This window comes from Pleurodeles waltl, chromosome 6 (assembly GCF_031143425.1).
Source record: "Pleurodeles waltl isolate 20211129_DDA chromosome 6, aPleWal1.hap1.20221129, whole genome shotgun sequence".
Taxonomy (NCBI): domain Eukaryota; kingdom Metazoa; phylum Chordata; class Amphibia; order Caudata; family Salamandridae; genus Pleurodeles; species Pleurodeles waltl.
This window is the reverse complement of record NC_090445.1, coordinates 1152241230-1152258468: the sequence shown is the minus strand read 5'-3', so window position 1 is coordinate 1152258468 and position 17239 is coordinate 1152241230. Positions and strand designations below refer to the sequence as shown.

General features: G+C 48.1%; 1 protein-coding gene across 1 annotated transcript in view; it reads left to right on the top strand.

Annotated features, from left to right (window-relative positions):
* The window catches only part of ADAMTS14 (ADAM metallopeptidase with thrombospondin type 1 motif 14), a 654816-nt gene that overhangs the window by 474587 nt on the left and 162990 nt on the right, over positions 1 to 17239 (top strand). The window contains exon 12 of the mRNA XM_069240367.1: positions 6109 to 6284. Coding sequence (XP_069096468.1) covers positions 6109 to 6284 — 176 coding nt within the window. The remainder of the gene's footprint in view (positions 1 to 6108; positions 6285 to 17239) is intronic.

The window sequence follows — 17239 nt, the reverse complement described above, 5'->3', positions numbered from 1 at the left end:
CAATAGGGAGATAAGTGTTCCAGTTGCTTTGAGTTGAGTTGCAAAAACAACGAAGGTATTGTTCTAAGCCTTGGTTCAGACGCTCGGTCTGTCCATTGGTCTGAGGATGGAAGCCCGATGACAGAGCTCTATCGATATTTAGTGTCTTACAAAAATACCTCCAAAATCGGGAAATGTACTGAGGTCCTCTATCAGATATAATAGTATGAGGAAGTCCATGAAGACGGAAGATATGTTCGATGAATATCTGGCTTAATTCTTGGGATGTAGGTAGCTTTTTCAAGGCAGTGAAGTGAGCCATCTTAGTAAAGGAGTCCACAGTGACCATGATTACCCGGTTTCCTGCTGAAAGTGGTAACGAACACATAAAATCAGTAGAGATGGTGTGCCATGGAGTTGGCGGAACCGGCAAGGGCTGGAGTAATCCTGCAGGTCTGGTTCGGGGAATCTTGACTTGAGCGCATGTGGGACAAGCCTGAACGTATGTTTCAATATCCTGTTTCCAAGTAGGCCACCAGAAAAATCGTGATAACAGTTCTTGTGTGGCCTTGATGCCTCTATGACCAGCAACCGGTGAATCATGACACATTTGTAATGCCTTTTCTCTAACTCTGTTAGTAGGGATGAATAACAGATCGTGATAATAATAGTATCCTTGTCTCTTATGTAAAAGAGGCCTTAAGTTCTCTACTTCATCATCCTCTTGTTGTTGGAGTAGGACGGCACCAATGGCTTTTTCAGAAGCATCGGTGACGACAATAAATTGTTTGTTGGTATCTGGATGTCTTAAGATGGGAGCTTGTGTAAATGCCTTCTTTAAATCCTGAAAGGCTGTTTCGGCAGCTTTAGTCCAGACAAACCCTTTAATAAGATTTTCCTTCTTTAAAGTGTGAGTTATATGGCTAGTTTGTTTTGCAAAGTCTGCGATGAATTGTCGATAGAAGTTCGCTAATCCTAGAAAGCATTGTGTTTCTTTAATAGAAGATGGAGAAGGCCAATCTAGAATAGCTTGTACCTTTTCTTGATCCATAGCTACACCGGTGGTACTTAAATGATATCCTAGATATTTGACTTCCGTCTTGTCAAACTCACACTTTTCGGGTTTGCAAAATAGTTGATGTGCCCGGAGTCGTTGAAGGACTTGTTTCACATGGGAAGAATGGAGTTCGGGATTTCTAGAATAAATAAGAATATCATCAAGGTAGATTACAACTGTCTGATTCAGGAGATCCGAGAATACTGAGTCCATAAATCTCTGAAAGATTGCCGGGGCATTAGTAAGACCGAAAGGCATTACCCTGTATTCAAAGTGACCAAATGGAGTCCTAAAGGCCGTTTTCCACTCATCTCCTTCTTTAATGCGTAAAAGGTGGTAGGCTCCCCGTAGATCTAGTTTGGTAAACCGTTGGGCCCCTCTGACTGCCTCTAAAATGTCCCTTATGAGAGGCAAAGGATAACGATCTTTAATAGTTATTTTATTCAGGCCTCGAAAATCCAGGCAAGGGCGAAGATCCTTTGTATTCTTGGGTACGAAAAAGAGAGGAGCCCCGGCCGGAGAAGACGATGGAACAATAAGACCACTTTGAATATTTTCATCCAAATACTCCTTTAGTACTTCCTTTTCAGTTTCCGTGAGGGAATACATCCTGCCAAAAGGAACGATAGTGCCAGGTTCCAAGGGAATAGCACAATCGTAATCTCGATGTGGAGGTAACACAGGTTTGGAAGGTTTTTGGAAGACATCTTGAAAATCCAAATAGTGTTCAGGAACTCCTTGGACTGTATTTATGGTCGAACCGGTAGTACCCTCCGTGATTATTGATCTCTTAGGCAACCAATACTTGTGTGAAGCAAAACAGTGCTCGTGACAGAACTGTGAAGACAAGGAAACCGTCCGGGTAGCCCAGTTCACATATGGATTATGTCTGATGAACCACGGGATTCCAAGAATGATGGTATGGTTGGGGGAAGTTATAAGATCAAAGGAGATGTGTTCCTGATGGTTACCGATCTGTAGATTCAGCATCAGGGTAGTTGTATCAACTGGACCCGATGATATCAAAGATCCGTCCACCGTGTGTACTTGTTCTGGAATCTCCTTAGGTTGTATAGGAACTTGTTGAGTAGTGGCCCACTTCTTATCCATATAAATACCACTAGCTCCACAATCTAGTAGCGCCATAGTCTTCTCTTGACGGCCATCAGGTAATTGTAACATGACTGGTACAATGAACAAGGATGTGGTATTGTCATTGAAAGAACTGATGGAAGGTATAGCTGCTAATCCCGTCCCCTCCCTTCTTACAGAGGACGGGAAGCGGCGTTTCCCGATGGCCTTGATGGACGTACTGGACAGGTACGCAGTATGTGGCCGGCAGAACCGCAGTATAAACACAAACCCTTCTTTCGTCTATCTTCTCGTTCGCTAGCGGAGAGAGGGCCTCGAGTTGTATCCACCTGCATGGGTTCTCCTTCGGTGTCTCTGACAGGAGGGCGAGGTTCCTCAGAACGATGCGGAAAAACTCGTGAGGTGCTTGGTTGAAAAGACCCTCTGCTCTTTCTCTTCTCTGCTCTCCGTTCCTGAAGGCGATACTCGATGGAGAGGGCTTGATCCATCAGGCCACGAAGATCTTCCACTCTGGTGGAATGTACTAGTTCATCTTTTATTTCTTCTTTGAGTCCTCTACGAAACAAAGTCACCAAAGTACGTTCCACCCAGGTGGTCTCTGCCGCTAGTTGACGAAAGCGTGTAATGTATTGAAGGACATCTTGTGAACCTTGATGAATATCGCATAAGGCTTCTTCCGCTGAAGCCTCCAATCCCGGACGACTAAACATCAGCTTGAAGCGGTTCACAAAGGCGGAATAATCCGACAATACCGGATTGTTAGATGATACCATCGGGGTTGCCCAGGCCAAGGCAGGACCGGATAAGGCACTGATGAGATAACCCACCTTTGTTCTGTCATGGGAGAATTGGGTGGGTCGGAAGGCGAAGTACACTGTTAAGGAATCAAGGAACTCACGCAGCTTGGTTGGTTCACCAGAAAAACGATGGGTAGAGGCGGAGAGCGTCGGAACATCACCACTACGGAAAGCCAAAGCCTGTCGCAGCGCAGCATTCTCACTACGTAGTTGCTGTAATTCTTGAGCTTGTTGCTGAATTGTAGTTAGAAGAGCTTGATCCGGATCTGCAGCAGCTACCACAGTGTCTTCCATGGTGTTAGAAGACGTCGGGATGGTTAGGCGCTGCAATCTGTCACGACTCACGTGCTGCTTGCGCCTGGAGTTTGCAGATCTTGAGGCGTGGATCTTGAGAGTTCGACTTTGGCCCAAAAAGGGGCGACTCTTTCTGGTAGCCACGGTGCTGTAGGCAAAGGAAACGCCAAGGACAGACCGTGACCGTGAGAAAGTAGCGCCAGAGGGAAAAAACCCCTTCAGAAGAAGAGGAAAAAACCTCCAAGAAGATTCGCAGAGGATTCCTGAAACAAGAACAGAGGAACAGGAATCAAAAAGAACTGACGTAATAACACAGAAATGGCGAAATCCAGAGCCAAAGGCTAGGAAATCAGGAGCGAGGACACTAACTGAACAGAGAGTGTTGCAGCGCAAAGAGGAAAAGAAAACACCACCCTTAAATACCATAAAACAGGAAGTGACCCACAGGAAGAAAAAGGACACCATCTTGGATAGGGAAAAGTAGATAGAATAGACTGGAGCAGAAACCATAGAGAATAGGGAAGGAGGAATGCTGGGAAGACAAGGGTAACCTGGGAAGGGGAAAAGACATAAAGGAAAGAGTAAGAAACAGACCCAAAAAGAAAGAAGACAGAAGAAAGAAGAAAAGGAGCCCAAACAGGTAAGAGGGGTCAGGAGACCCCAACAAAACGGAGGGAGAGAGCAGCGTGAGGCCCCAAGTAAGCCTTGGGGCCTCGTAGGGTGCAGGAAAGGCTCGGGGCGCGCCGCGTCTTAAAGACGCGAAGCGCGGCCCGAGCCGAACGCGCGGCTTGTGCCGAACGCTCGGCTCGCGCCGCGCGGTGCGGCGCGACACCAATGCGGGCGCACTCCTGCCGCGGTCATTTTGAGATCCCCGCTGGGCCAGCGGGCAGAAACCTGGTTTCCACCCGCCGGCCCAGGGGGGACCTCGGCCGCAACACAGGAGCCGGCTCCAAATGGAGCCGGCGGCGTTGCGGACGTGTGACGGGTGCAGTTGCACCAATCGCGCTTTTCACTGTCTGCTATGCAGACAGTGAAAAGCTGCGTGGAGCCCTGACAGGGAGCCCCCGACTCCCCGTACCGCCAGCCTTTTCCTGGCAGTTCAAACCACCAGGAAAAGGCTGGCGGTCGGGGACTCGTAATCACTGCCCAGGCCGATTATCACCGCCGGGGCAAATGTGGCGGGAAACAGCCGGCCCCGGCGGTGCGACCGCAGCGCAACCGCTGCGGTCGTAATGCGCTTGGAAGCACCGCCAGCCTGTTGGCGGTGCTTCCGTCAAAACAGCCCTGGCGGTCTTGGACCGCCAGGGTTGTAATGACCACCTAAGTGTGGTAAGACTTTTATTTGATCGGTTATGTAAGGGAGTCCCACCTCCTCGTGGCATATAAAATTTGCTGTATTTTTTGGGACTGCAAGCAACCTATGGGTGAAGTCATTCTCAATATATTGGATATTATCTGATTTCTGGTAACCCCAGACCCCTGCCCCATAAATAGCTGCAGCAATGCATTTGGCTTTATCCAGAGGTTTATGGCCTAATAGCATAGCAAATCGAAAAATGCCCTCCACATTTCTTTCCAATTGTTGTACTTTCACAAGGATGTGTAATTTCCTCCCTAGGGAAGAGCTAAAAATGATACCTAAATAATTAAAATCCTTTGTACGTTTTAAAATGGTATCCCCATTCTAAAGTGCGTCACTTTCATACATAATGGTCCACATGTTATGGTATATGATTTTGAGTGGTTTACTTTTAAGTCCAGGCCTTCCATATATTCAGTGAACAGGTCTAATAACTTCTGAAGTGCAATAGGTGTGCGAGCAATCATAACCACCTCACCCACATACAAGAGTATTGGCACGGAATGATCCCCCACCTTTGGAACATCCAGACCCGCCTAGGATAAATGATCTGTAATACCATTTCAATATATTAAGAACAAAAAACGTGCTAAAACTCAACCCTGTCTGACGCCTCTCATGGACTTTATTGGAGACGATAGTTCCCCTTGTGGGCCATTTCTGACTGATACTTTAAGATCATAATGCAGTTATGCAGTTTGTAAACTCTTTATCCCTTTGACTGTGGTATTATGCTCTTAAAGTATTTCAGTGGAATGCCATTCTATTCAGGGGTATCCCCAAGTCCTCTTCATTCCTGTTACTAGCCAAAAATTAGTATATACCATAATTCAGAATTTATATAGTGCTTAATACTAGGGGTGGGCTCATAATTCCACTCTACCGGCAGACTTCACGAAGATTGCCCACTCAGCCTACCGTTTGGAGTGTGGAGTTCTGGCAAAACTCCGCCATCCCCCATGTGCCAGAGTTTTTTCTCACGTACAGCTCATCAAGTTTAAGTTGGCAAGAATGTGAGAGAATTTGCGTCCCATAGCATGGTTTCGGGCACCAGAATGCCTCCTGGTGAGATTTCTCAATGAGGGCAGTTGCAGCAGGTCACAACTGTTCGCATTGAGAAAGCTGCGACTTGAGTAGAAAATCTGCTTGAACTGCGGAAAGAAGCAGCACCCTCTGGCACGCTGTGTGGTGCAGTTCGTGCAAAACAAGCCCCATGTGTTAAAAATCAGAACAAGCACATGATGTGCCCAAATTGCACCGGCTCGCTGAACTCTGCAGAATCTTACAGAGTTTTTCTGTAACTCAGCGGAATTTCGGAGAGTGAAACTCCACGAGTTCCACCCAGGCCAACTTAATATTACACTTCTCCTGTTTGAAAGTGGTGCAAATCAAATAGTTTTGATTAATTTAATTATACCCTAAGATAATGTCCATGGCCTGTTCCCATATCAGCCACTTCTATATATGGTATATATTTGCCTTTATGTTAACACTTCTGCCACTGTCTAACTAACTTGGTTTAATTCCAGACCTGCCTATGGAGGACGTGAGTGTCCTGGCTCCATCTATGAGTACCAGATCTGTAATAGCGAAGAATGTCGGGGGCCATTTGAGGACTTCCGAGCACAACAGTGCTCTCAACGCAACTCCTACTACACTCACCAGAATTCTAAACACACTTGGCTTCCCTATGAGCATCATGATGGTGAGGATATGTCATTGGGTGTACCTTAGTTTGTGACTCGTGTCAAAGATCAAGTAAGCAGTTTAATTTTTTTGTTTTAAAATGCTTCAATACAATTCATACTGATTTAAAAATATGATGAAATCTAATCCACTTTTTTGAGCTGGGAAAAATTGAAAAGAAATACAAGTTTTGTAATTACTCAGAGGTGATTATGGAGTATATCAGGTAACAGGTAGAAGCTCATATCCCATTACATGAAATGGGTGGTGAGGTGTATGGAATGCTGCCTACCTGAAACTGTCTTCATCAGAAGCCATTGTTGCCTCCAGTAGATAACGAATGGGTATCACCTCACTTGCTTTGAGGCACTTATATGAAATTCAGGGCAGCTCCCTTGCAACGCTGGCTCGTTATACCATATTGGTATTATCGATGATCTAAAGAAGACTATAAGCAGAGGGCCCCTGCAAGTCTCCATCAGATGGATTGTATGCGAGGGAGCTGAAAATGGCACTATGGACAGGGAGGCAGCAACAATCTAGCACAGTTATTTAAATTCATCACTGCTATTTGAAGACATTCTTTAGGTATTGAGTTGTGTATATGGTCATTGTAAGCCAAAAAATAAAATCTGTTTTCTACAGTGTTCCTGTTTATGCTGAATAATAAAGTTTCCTCTTTTAATAACTGACTACTTTAAACATTGCAATAAAAAGAGCAAAGAAAGAGTGCAGTACTGACAAATACATCTCACTAGGGAGAATGATGTGAAAGTTTATTAAGAAAACTGCGGCAAGCAGCATAGTGCATTGGACCATGACTGTGCTTTCTGCTCTCAATTTAAAGTGGGACATGGCTGCCTACAAGTAGCTGTCAGAACCCAAAAATAAATCCCTATACATTTAGTTTGATGTATTAAATCAAGAGGTTTGACATTTTTATTTGCCCCATATGTACCTTTAATTGAATCCTACATCCTGCCTATATGTTAAAGAGTAAATTATATTGTTATGTGCCCTTAGTAACACATTAAAACAAGTAGTAGCGCTGTTCAGCAAATTGATGAATCTGAGTGTCAGCCCCTCAGGCACATAGGAGCAAATGAATCACCCTTCGCTTGAACGAACGCTTGCCCCACGATGGAAACTATAACTTGAAGGGCTTTCTGCAATAGTTTTGGGGCCATGGTGCACTTGAGGTTGCTTCCTGCAAAGAAACATCATCAGAGATATAGGGTCTTGAATAAGGCCTGTTGATGAGTGAGGCACGGTCCTTCGAAAAGATTTATTCCAATTAACTGATTAATGTGCTAAAGATTTTTATAATAAGGTAAATAGGTCTTTCCGAGCTTTAATGTTGAAGGATAGGTCGCGTTTGTTTCAAGGGTGGGAATTCATGTCTTTAAAGCACCTCCTTACACATTTAGGGCCAGATGTATCAAGCTCCTGGTTTGCATGTCTTAAATAGCGAATTTTAAGAAATCGCTATTTAAGAAATGCAAAATGGGATGTATGAAAATTGACAGCCGGTAACAGCGATTTCTTAAACTTCACCATCGCTATTACTGAATCGCAATTAGGGAATATGACTCCATTCATCCCTATGGACCTGTAGGCCCATAGGTGCAAATGGTTTTGCATTACCTAATTTGCAAATTCCAGATAGGAAATCGCGAATTAGGTAATGCAAACCCCAGATGCACCCCAAAAAAATATTTTGCGGACATGAGAGGTGCACACATGGCCTAGGGGTATGTGTGCGCTACATGCCATTTTAAAAAATGCATTTTAAAAAATTGCACATGCTTACCTCCAAATTGGATTTGGTGGTAATTGAATTTCCTAAATGCCCAATTCACATTTAGGAAATGCTTGATACATGTGCTTTGGAAATCGCAAATAGGAATTCCATATTTGCGATTTCCTATTTAGAGAATCGCAATTTGCAATTCTCTAAATGGAGTCGCAATTTCAGGCAATCACTATTTTAGGGATTCCTTGAAATTGCATTGTGAATGCCTTTCATAAATCGTTAAAGGCATTTTTGCATTCGCAAATGGTCGAATTTTGCGATTCGCACCTTTGTGAATGCAAAATTGTTTGATACATCTGGCTCTTAGTTTGTCTGGGTTTGCTCTGACGGTATTCTCAGACATCCATCATATCCCTCGACGTTTAGTAGAGATGGACTTTTTTTTCACAAAAGGCCCTTCGCATGATGCAGAGCACTTATAACTGGATCCTTTATTATACTGGTTGCAAGTGGAGGGCAATCAGAGCAGGTGGTGATTAGCTCATGTTTATATAGATTGAGGCACATCATAACGTTCTATTTATGGATTCTTGTATTTATGATTTGTGTAGGCCTGCAAAGATGATGTTGCAGTAGTTCAGCTTTTTTTTAAATAAAGAGTTTATTGGATAATATGACCAGCTGTACAACTGTACAGAGGGTGCAGTATAACAACCATCCCACCCATCTAAAACGGGCCCAAGCAAACACCAAGATTAACAGTGAAAACAACAAGTTTTATAGATGCCAGGTCTGTGCAGGTCCCAAAAATGACATGCATCATGTCAGTGTAACCCAGAGATCTTCAAATGTTTTGCTCAGAGCCCCCTAACCAAGATGTTTTGATATGGGGCCCCCCTCCAAACTTTATGGCAAGATTTGAGGGAGGGGGTCGAGCAAGGCTGATTGAGATGGTGGGGATAATGAGGTCATTTTCTGGGCTACTTTTTCCTCAGCTCACAACCCACACTAAAAGTGAAACTTCTAAAAGAACAATTACAGCAAAATAGAAATGGACTAAAACACAACTTCTCGCCCCTCACACTTCTAGGCCCCAATGCAACTGCTGCACTAATAATAGCTATGAACGTGAGTACCAGGCTGTCTCCTCTGCCTCTTTCACTGCTTGTCCGCCATGCCTGACGATCTCTCTGATCTTGAAACAGACTCCCTGTCCCTTTCAGAAAAAAGGAACTTTCACAGGTTGCTCCTCTCTTTGCAGCATGGATGCCTGTAGGTCTAATGCTAGCATTAAAAATGAGCTGCCATGCCTCTTTTGTAAGGTGAAACAGTCGTAATTGTGATGGGCAGTGCAGGGGCCCCCAGGGGCACCCCAAGACCCCCTTACCACCAGCCTTTCCATGGCAGTGTTTACCGCCATGAACAGGCTGGCGGTTAGGGACTCATAATTCCCAGGGCAGCGCTGCTTGCACCGCTGCCCTGGGGATTATGACTGCCTGGCGGAAGCCTGGCGATCAAGTGGAGGGGTCGACGGTATGGCCGTGGCTAATGCACCACGGTCATAACTCACTGGCGGAACACCGCCAGCCTGTTGGCGGTGTTACTGCCAGTGTACCGCCGGCCGCCAGGGTCATAATGAGGCCCTAAATCATTTGTGGCAGCATATTTTATACTCTGGGCCACTGAATTTATGATTATATAATTCTGTGGCCACAGAGTTTTCCACATATGCCACATTATCCGACATCTGATGCATAATCTGCATATTTTAAGAAAAAATAATTGCTTGTAACTCAACAGAAAATACTACAAACATGTAACATGTTTTCTTGCGCACTAGAAAGCCTGCGAAAAAGGTTGACTGGTCTTTCAATTGCATATTGCTGTATTTGGGTGTTTAACCGGTACTAATCAGGTAAAACTCTTTGCCCAGGTATTGCTGCAATGTGTAAAAATTACAAAACAAATTAATAATACTATCACAAAATGGGCCACATAATTTGCCTTTTCTTGCCGCTTAATTCAGTCAGCTCTGACACACAATTTGGTCCTCACCTGCCACATAAATCCAGTAGTCCAGCTTATACTGTGCTTAATACATTTTAAAATAATTTCATATATTCTCAGTGTTTGCCGTTAATGACTGGCGCTTCTTAGCTCTCTATATGCACAAGTCACTCTTCTGAACTGCACCAACTAAGATTCAAATCTGTTACTATATGGTCTCACAGACAGGCATTTGGAGTAATCACATTAACCAACTGAGGTTTCAATGCGTAAAAGTGTGCCTCTCCCACCATTACTTTATTTTGCATTTATTTTTCACTTAAACATGTACGCATTATTTTAAATGCTGTTGTCTAAAGGTGAAAAAACAAAAAATACTTTAGAATATTTTGTTCATTTTAGCTACCTCTTTGACCCCACCACCACAGAGTTCAGGATTATAATTGCCATGCTTTTTTATGAAGTTGAAATGCTGGATGTAAATGAAGATAGCCTGTAAAGACAACAAATAATAGAAACCTGCCTTCTAGGCCATCTTCATTTACAATTACTTAGAGGCTTTTGCGCCACCCTGAGAACATGGCCATAGCCCCCTTCCCCTCCCACAGTTTGCCAAATCAGGAGGCCCAAGAGAAGGGGGGGCGGTTGTCAATGGGGGAGGCAGGGAAAGGTGCTGGCCAGCCTTGCGGCCTGCCACGCTCTTAGAGGTGGGGGGAGACGCAGGAAGGCACAGTATGACCTAGAAAAGGTCATAAAGATTCACAAAGATTCAAAGGGTCAAGTGGCATCGTCCTCGAGTCCAAGATGGGGGCCAGATGGCCTTGAACAGGTCATCTTTGTCCTGGAGCCAATACAATTTGCTCACAAGATGCCACCATGTACATTTCAGTCAACCATTTGTTATGTGTTGGCGCATGTGGTGATCGCTAATTGGAAAATTACTGAATATGGGCATGGCTCTACCTTTCATCAGAGTACTACGTTCATGGTTCGTGAGATCAGGGAGGTCAGAGGTGTCGTGTAGCATGATTAGGGCCCTCAGCGATGGAAGAGGCAACTTCAATATAAGGATGAGAGTGTTGTCTGCTTGGGACGATAAGCGAAAGATGGCAGGGCATCCACACAGGATATGGACAATATTGCAGTTTGAATGGGCTCATATCCAGCATTTTGAGTGGTAAAGGAGACCCTGGGCTCCGGGTTCAATACCAATTCTGGATCCTTTTAAAAATGTACAATTTCTTTTTGGCTTCACGTGTCCCCGTCTCGATTCTCTACCAGCTCTCTCAGTTCTTCGTCTGCGTGCTGCACCTGAAGAGTATTTTGCCAGGCAGTGGGAAGGATGGTCAGTAGGAGCAGGAAAGTGTTAATTAAACCAGAAGATTATAGGTTGTATGACAGAACCACGCACACCATGTTTCATGGACCTGCTACTGCCCCTCCTATCTACTCTGAGTGTTCTGTTGAGCTGCCACTGCCCTCCCACCTGCCTTGCATGGTCAGATGGTTGCCGCCTGTTACTGCCACCACCACCACCGCCACCTTGCCTGTCCGAGTTCCATGCCCCTATCCCCTCCCTTCAGTCCTCCATGGTCCATTTTGTGGCCACTCCTTTCTACACTCCATGCTCTGTTGTGCTACAACTGTTCCTCCTGCCGTCCCCACATGGTCTGTTATGAATCCCCTTCCCCTGTCCTCTCTTGTCTGTGTCCAGCCCCTACCCATCCCTTCTGTCCTCTATGGCCCTTTGTGCATGCCTCTGCCCCCTCCATCTTGCCCACCATGGCTATTGTGCTGTCACTAACCCTCCTGCTTGTCATGCATGGCCTTCTGTGCTGCTACAGCCCCTCCTACCTGACCTGTGTGGTCAGCTTGCTCCCCTGACCCACTCCTACCTCCCCTCTGTTGTCTGTCTGTCTGTATGCTATTATAGTCTCACTGTTGCCCATCCGTGGTGTGTTGTGCTTTCAGTACCCCCATGGTCAGCTTGCTGCTCCAACCTTGCTCCCTTGCCCCTTGCCCTCCATTTTCTATGTGCATACCCCTCTCCTTTCACTTCTGCCTTGTCTGGCCCATTTTCGTGCCCCTGCCACCTCCCTCCTGCCTTCATAGTCCGTTATGCTGTAACTGTCTCTCTGTCTGTCCAGTATGGTCAGCTTGCTGCCCTTGCCTCTTTCCCCTTTGGTCTCTATTGTCCATGTGCATGATCGTGCCCCCTGTGTTTTCCATGGTCCACTGTGCTGCACTGCTGTCCCATATGCCCTGTGTGCTGTATTGTGCTGCTGCAACCTCCAAATTCCTTTCCTGTTTGATCAGTCTTTTTGCCCCTGCCCATCTCCTCCTGCCCTCTGTTATGCGATTCCATGTCCCTACCCCTTTCCACCTACCATTAGTGATCCAATGTACCATACTTGCCAACATTTTGAACTTGGTAAGAGGGAGATTTTGAAAAAACCTGGGAAATTGATTTCCCCATTGACTTACACTGAAAAGGAGGAGATTTTAGGCAGGAGACAGATACAATAAAGTCCTTTTAGACTTGAAAAGATCAGGATTCTCCTACCTCGGTCTGTTGGCATGTGTGGTTGTACTGCCAATGCCTCTTCCTTCTGCCCGCAGTGATCTGTTATATTGCAACAGACTCTCTTGCCTGTCCTGCATGGCTGGTATGTTGTCCCTGCCCCCTTTCCTCTGCCCTCAATGGTCCATTGTGCTGCCACTGCCTCTCCAGCGTGATCAACTTGTTGCCTCTGCACCCTCCTCCTTGCCCTCAAATATCCAAGTCCGTGCCCCTGACATCTGCATTCCCACAGTATTCTAAGAAACAATCAGATTGCTAACATTCTATATTTATTACAAACATTGTGGCACACCTGATGTCATCTTGACGTGAACAAAACTATGGCCCTCATTACAAACCTGGGGGTCGGTGTTAAAGCGGCGGTGATACCGCCAACAGGCCGGCGGTAAAATAAATGGGATCACGACCACGGCAGAAACTGCCAACTCATACAGCCACTTTAACACTTCGACCGCCACGGCGGTAGCAACAAACACTGCAGCGGTAACTGCCAACAGACAGGCGGAAGTCAAAGTACCGCTCACCCCCATCACAACCCACCCATCTGCCAGCTTTTCCGGAGCGGTACCAACGCCATCAAAAGCACGGTGGAAACAGTACCCAGAAGGGGAACCACTCACCTCTCGACACTCAACGAAGAACCAGGATGCCATGGAGCTTGAGCTGCAGGTCCTCCCCATGCTGGTCTACCTCCTCACCTACCAGGAGTACGAACGGCGGCGGAGACGACCACGGTGAGTACTGCACCTAGTACACAGGGGAGGGTGGAAGAAAAATAGAGTGACACACACGCAACACGCAACACCCCCACCCTCACCCACAACACCATACACACAAACACATGCATCAACATTACATTTACACCCCGTAACCCCCGCAAGAACGCAAGGATAAAAGGAATAGAGTCAAATCAGTGATATTTTAGAAATAGTCAGATATACGTAATAATTTTAAAAACAGTATTTACAAAAATATACAATATGTACATAAGGTGGTACATTGTCCACTCAAAATGTCTGTGGGCCACTGCGCCAAAACCCATAGGCCAAGCCCACACTTGACTCCTGCCTCAATACGGAGAGAACACTGCAGGGGCATCAGGTCGAAAACACAAAGGCACCTCAGGGGGACGGGGAAGGAGGGCACCTCAGCCGGAAGATGGAATAACGCCACTGCTCCTGGAGGGGGCTCCATCCCCACAGCGATGCCCTGGGGAGTGCAAAGCCACAGTCTCTTAAGTGGGTGGTTTGCCCACTGCTTGGTCCTGGGGAGTGCAAGGCCACAAGTCTCTCAAGTGGATGGCGTCTCCTCTGGTTCTGGAGGGGGCCTTGTGCCCAGTGTGCTTCATCCTGCCAAGGAGCCTTTCTCCACTGGTTCTGGAGGGGGCTTTGTGCCCAGTGATGCAACACTTGGTGTGTGGCAGTTCACAGTACCTCACCTGGGTGTCTGAGGCACGAGATTTGCAGGGACCAGGTTGCATGATAGTCCATGGAGGCAGGGCTAGACTCCATCTGGTGGCGGCTACGGCTGCAAACTGGTGGTAGTGCCAGTACTGGTGGGGGTGCTGCCAGTGGTGGAGGGAGGCTCCAGCCCTTCTCCTGCAGCCTCGGACAGCTTCCCTCTGGGACTGCTGCTGCTGACAGTAGTGGTGCTTGCGGCGGTGCAGGTGGCAGTGCTTGCGGCGGTGCTAGCAACGGGGCTGCTGGCGGTGCTGGCCTCGGACGGCTGAAGTGCCTTGCCTGGTGTTTTCTGACCCTTCCTCACCTTGGCAGATGGTGGTGTGACCTTGGGTCTGGCAGCTGGAGTCTTTGAGGTGGCCTTGCTGGGTGGTTGTGGCTCCTTCCCCTTGCTGGATGCTGTCCCCCTCTTCACCTTACCAGGTGGCGGAATGGCTTTGGCCTTGGCAGGGGCTGGTGGCACACTGGCTGGGCTGACGGGTGCCCCCTTTGATCATCTGATAGCTGCAGGAACCACAGCGGACGTCGACTTGGTGACTGAGGTGCTGTGCTGGGTTCTGGCCACCCTGGCCCGAGGGGAAGGACAGGGGGGAGGGGTAGGGAACAGGTCAATGTTTGCTAGGAAAAGCTTCTTAGGGACACTGGGGCGGGAAGAGGGGGAGGGTTTGGGAGTGGATGAAGAGGGAGTGGTTGTAGGAGGTGTCTGCTGAGTTTGGGTGTAGGTGCAGGTGCATAGGCTGGATGCTGTTGTGAGATGGATGGCTGTTGGGTGGGTGGGTGCTTGCGTTTGTGTACTTTGGGAGGAGGGGTCAAAGACACACTGGGAGAGGACGCATGGGACATGTGCATGGATGTGGGGGTGGTGACTGCCAGCGAGGGGTGTGTTGTGATGGGCGTGCTGGTGATGGAGGTAGTGGATGAGGATGCAGTGCATGCAGGTGTGAGTGGAGACGCTACTGGGAGGGAGGTGGATGATGAGGAGGAGGGGACACAGTGGAGGCAGTGGGTGTTGGTGTGTCTGCATGGGGATGGTGGGATAGGCTGGGGTTGAGGTGATTGGGACTGTGTAGAGGAAGTGGAGGGGGGAGGCTAGAGACAGGGACAATGTCTGCCATCAGTGCGGAGGCCAGAGCCTGAAATGCTCTCTGTTGGGCAGCCACGCCAGTGTGAATGCCCTCCAGGTATGCATTTGTTTTTTGCAAATGCCTCTCAACACCCTGGATGGCATTCAGAATGGTTGACTGCCCAACAGTGAGGGATCTCAGGAGGTCAATAGCCTCCTCACTGAGGGCTGCAGGGCTGACTGGGGCAGGGCAGAGGTGCCTGGGGCGAAGGAGATGCCCACCCTCCTGGGTGAGCGGGCCCGGGAAACACACTGAGGGGCTGCTGGGAGGGTGGTGCTGGTAGGGGGGGTGGCGGCTGTACCTGTTGTAGGGGTGGACACAGAGGTGTCCGCCACCGCCAGGAAACTTCCATCGGAGGAGGAGTTGCTGTCTGTAGTGTCCCCTCCTTTCCCCGTTGTGGTGCTCCTGTCGCCCTCCGTCCCACTGGGGCCTTCACCGTCGGTGGATTCAGCCTTTTGGGCCATGTGGGATGCAGCTCCCTCTGTCGCTGGTGCCTCTGCTCCTCTGCCAGATGATGCTAATGCACACGAGTACAGGGTGACAAAACAAAAAGGGGGGGAGAGACAGAGGATACACTTGGTCAATTCCAGCAACACCACTACCATTTGCGTAAACAACACACAGGGAGCAGTCCTATGCACTAGGCCATGCACTACCAGTTACTAAGATAGTCACCAGCCCATGGGGTACAATGCCTAACGCCATTAGCTGCACATCTGAAACCCACAGGACCCTGCCCAGTAGTAGATGCCCACTAACACTATTGGGGTTGGAGTGCTTCAGAGCCTGCCCAACAAGGGACCTACCCTGCAATGCACGCCCTGGCCTAGGGGCACCCACAGCCCACATCCCCCACCCAGGTAAATCTTAACGTGCGCCCAGTCATGATTCTGAATCTGTACTCACCCCTTTGTGGCTGCTGCGATGCCTTCAGGCGCCCATCCAACTCCAGATAGGCCACCGCCAGGATGTGGAACATCAGGGGGGTCGGGGTACGACGGGCACCCCTTCCTCGTTGGGAGGCCAGCCCCTGCTGGGCCTCCGCCATCTTCCTTGCCCAGCAGCACAGGTCATCCCACCGTTTTCTGCAGTGGGTGCTCCGCATGTCAACGACCCCCAGGGTCCGCACCTCCTTGGTGATGGCATGCCAAATACCCATTTTCTGATGGGCACTGACCTGCAGAGAAAAGACAGTAGGAAAGGGAATTAGTTAACCGTCCAGGCCGTCACACTCATGGCCCACCAGATCCCTCCCATCCCCTGACGCACAACCATTGACCACCATACATGAAGCACTCTGGCCAGGACGCCTCAGCCCCCCCTACATGTGGCTGACATACACAGCAATCCATGCATTCATGGCCCATGCATCATGCTCACAGTGTATTCACCTGTTTGTCTGGAGGACCGTAGAGTAACGTGTACTGGGGTAGGACCCCATCCACCAGTTTCTCCAACTCCTCCGCAGTAAAGGCAGGGGCCCTTTCCCCAGACACAGGTCACAGCAGCACTTGCAGTGTAGGTCCTCTCCTGTTGAAGGTCAGGTAGCAAGTGTGTAAATAGATAGAAAATGGCGGTCACGTCCGCGGCTGTGCGTACCGTCACTGCCGGCGTACATCTCCATTGGCTCCTGGAACCCATAGGGCCCAATGATAACCAATGCAAAGTTGCGCGGCGGTCGATGACTGCCTACCGCAACGGCGCACAACGCCAGTGGAATTACCTCATTTCCACATGTCCCTCCTCACAGTTCAGGCAGGCGCCATTCCAGGGGGGCACAGGCCATGGCACCTAACTGCGTGACAGCAGACATTGGCACAGCAACTGACTCTCGGATTCACATACAGGCTCTGTAAAGGAAAAGATGCAACATTATTTCAATTGATGTGTGAATATGACCCTCTGCTCACCGTTTTCCTCCATAGGCTTCAACAGCTGAGGATGAATATGAGATGGCGACATCCTCCGGTGTACAGACCCCTGGTGGACCTTGCAACAATGGAGGACAGACACATTATACTAACATACAGACTTTATCGGGCCACAATCCAA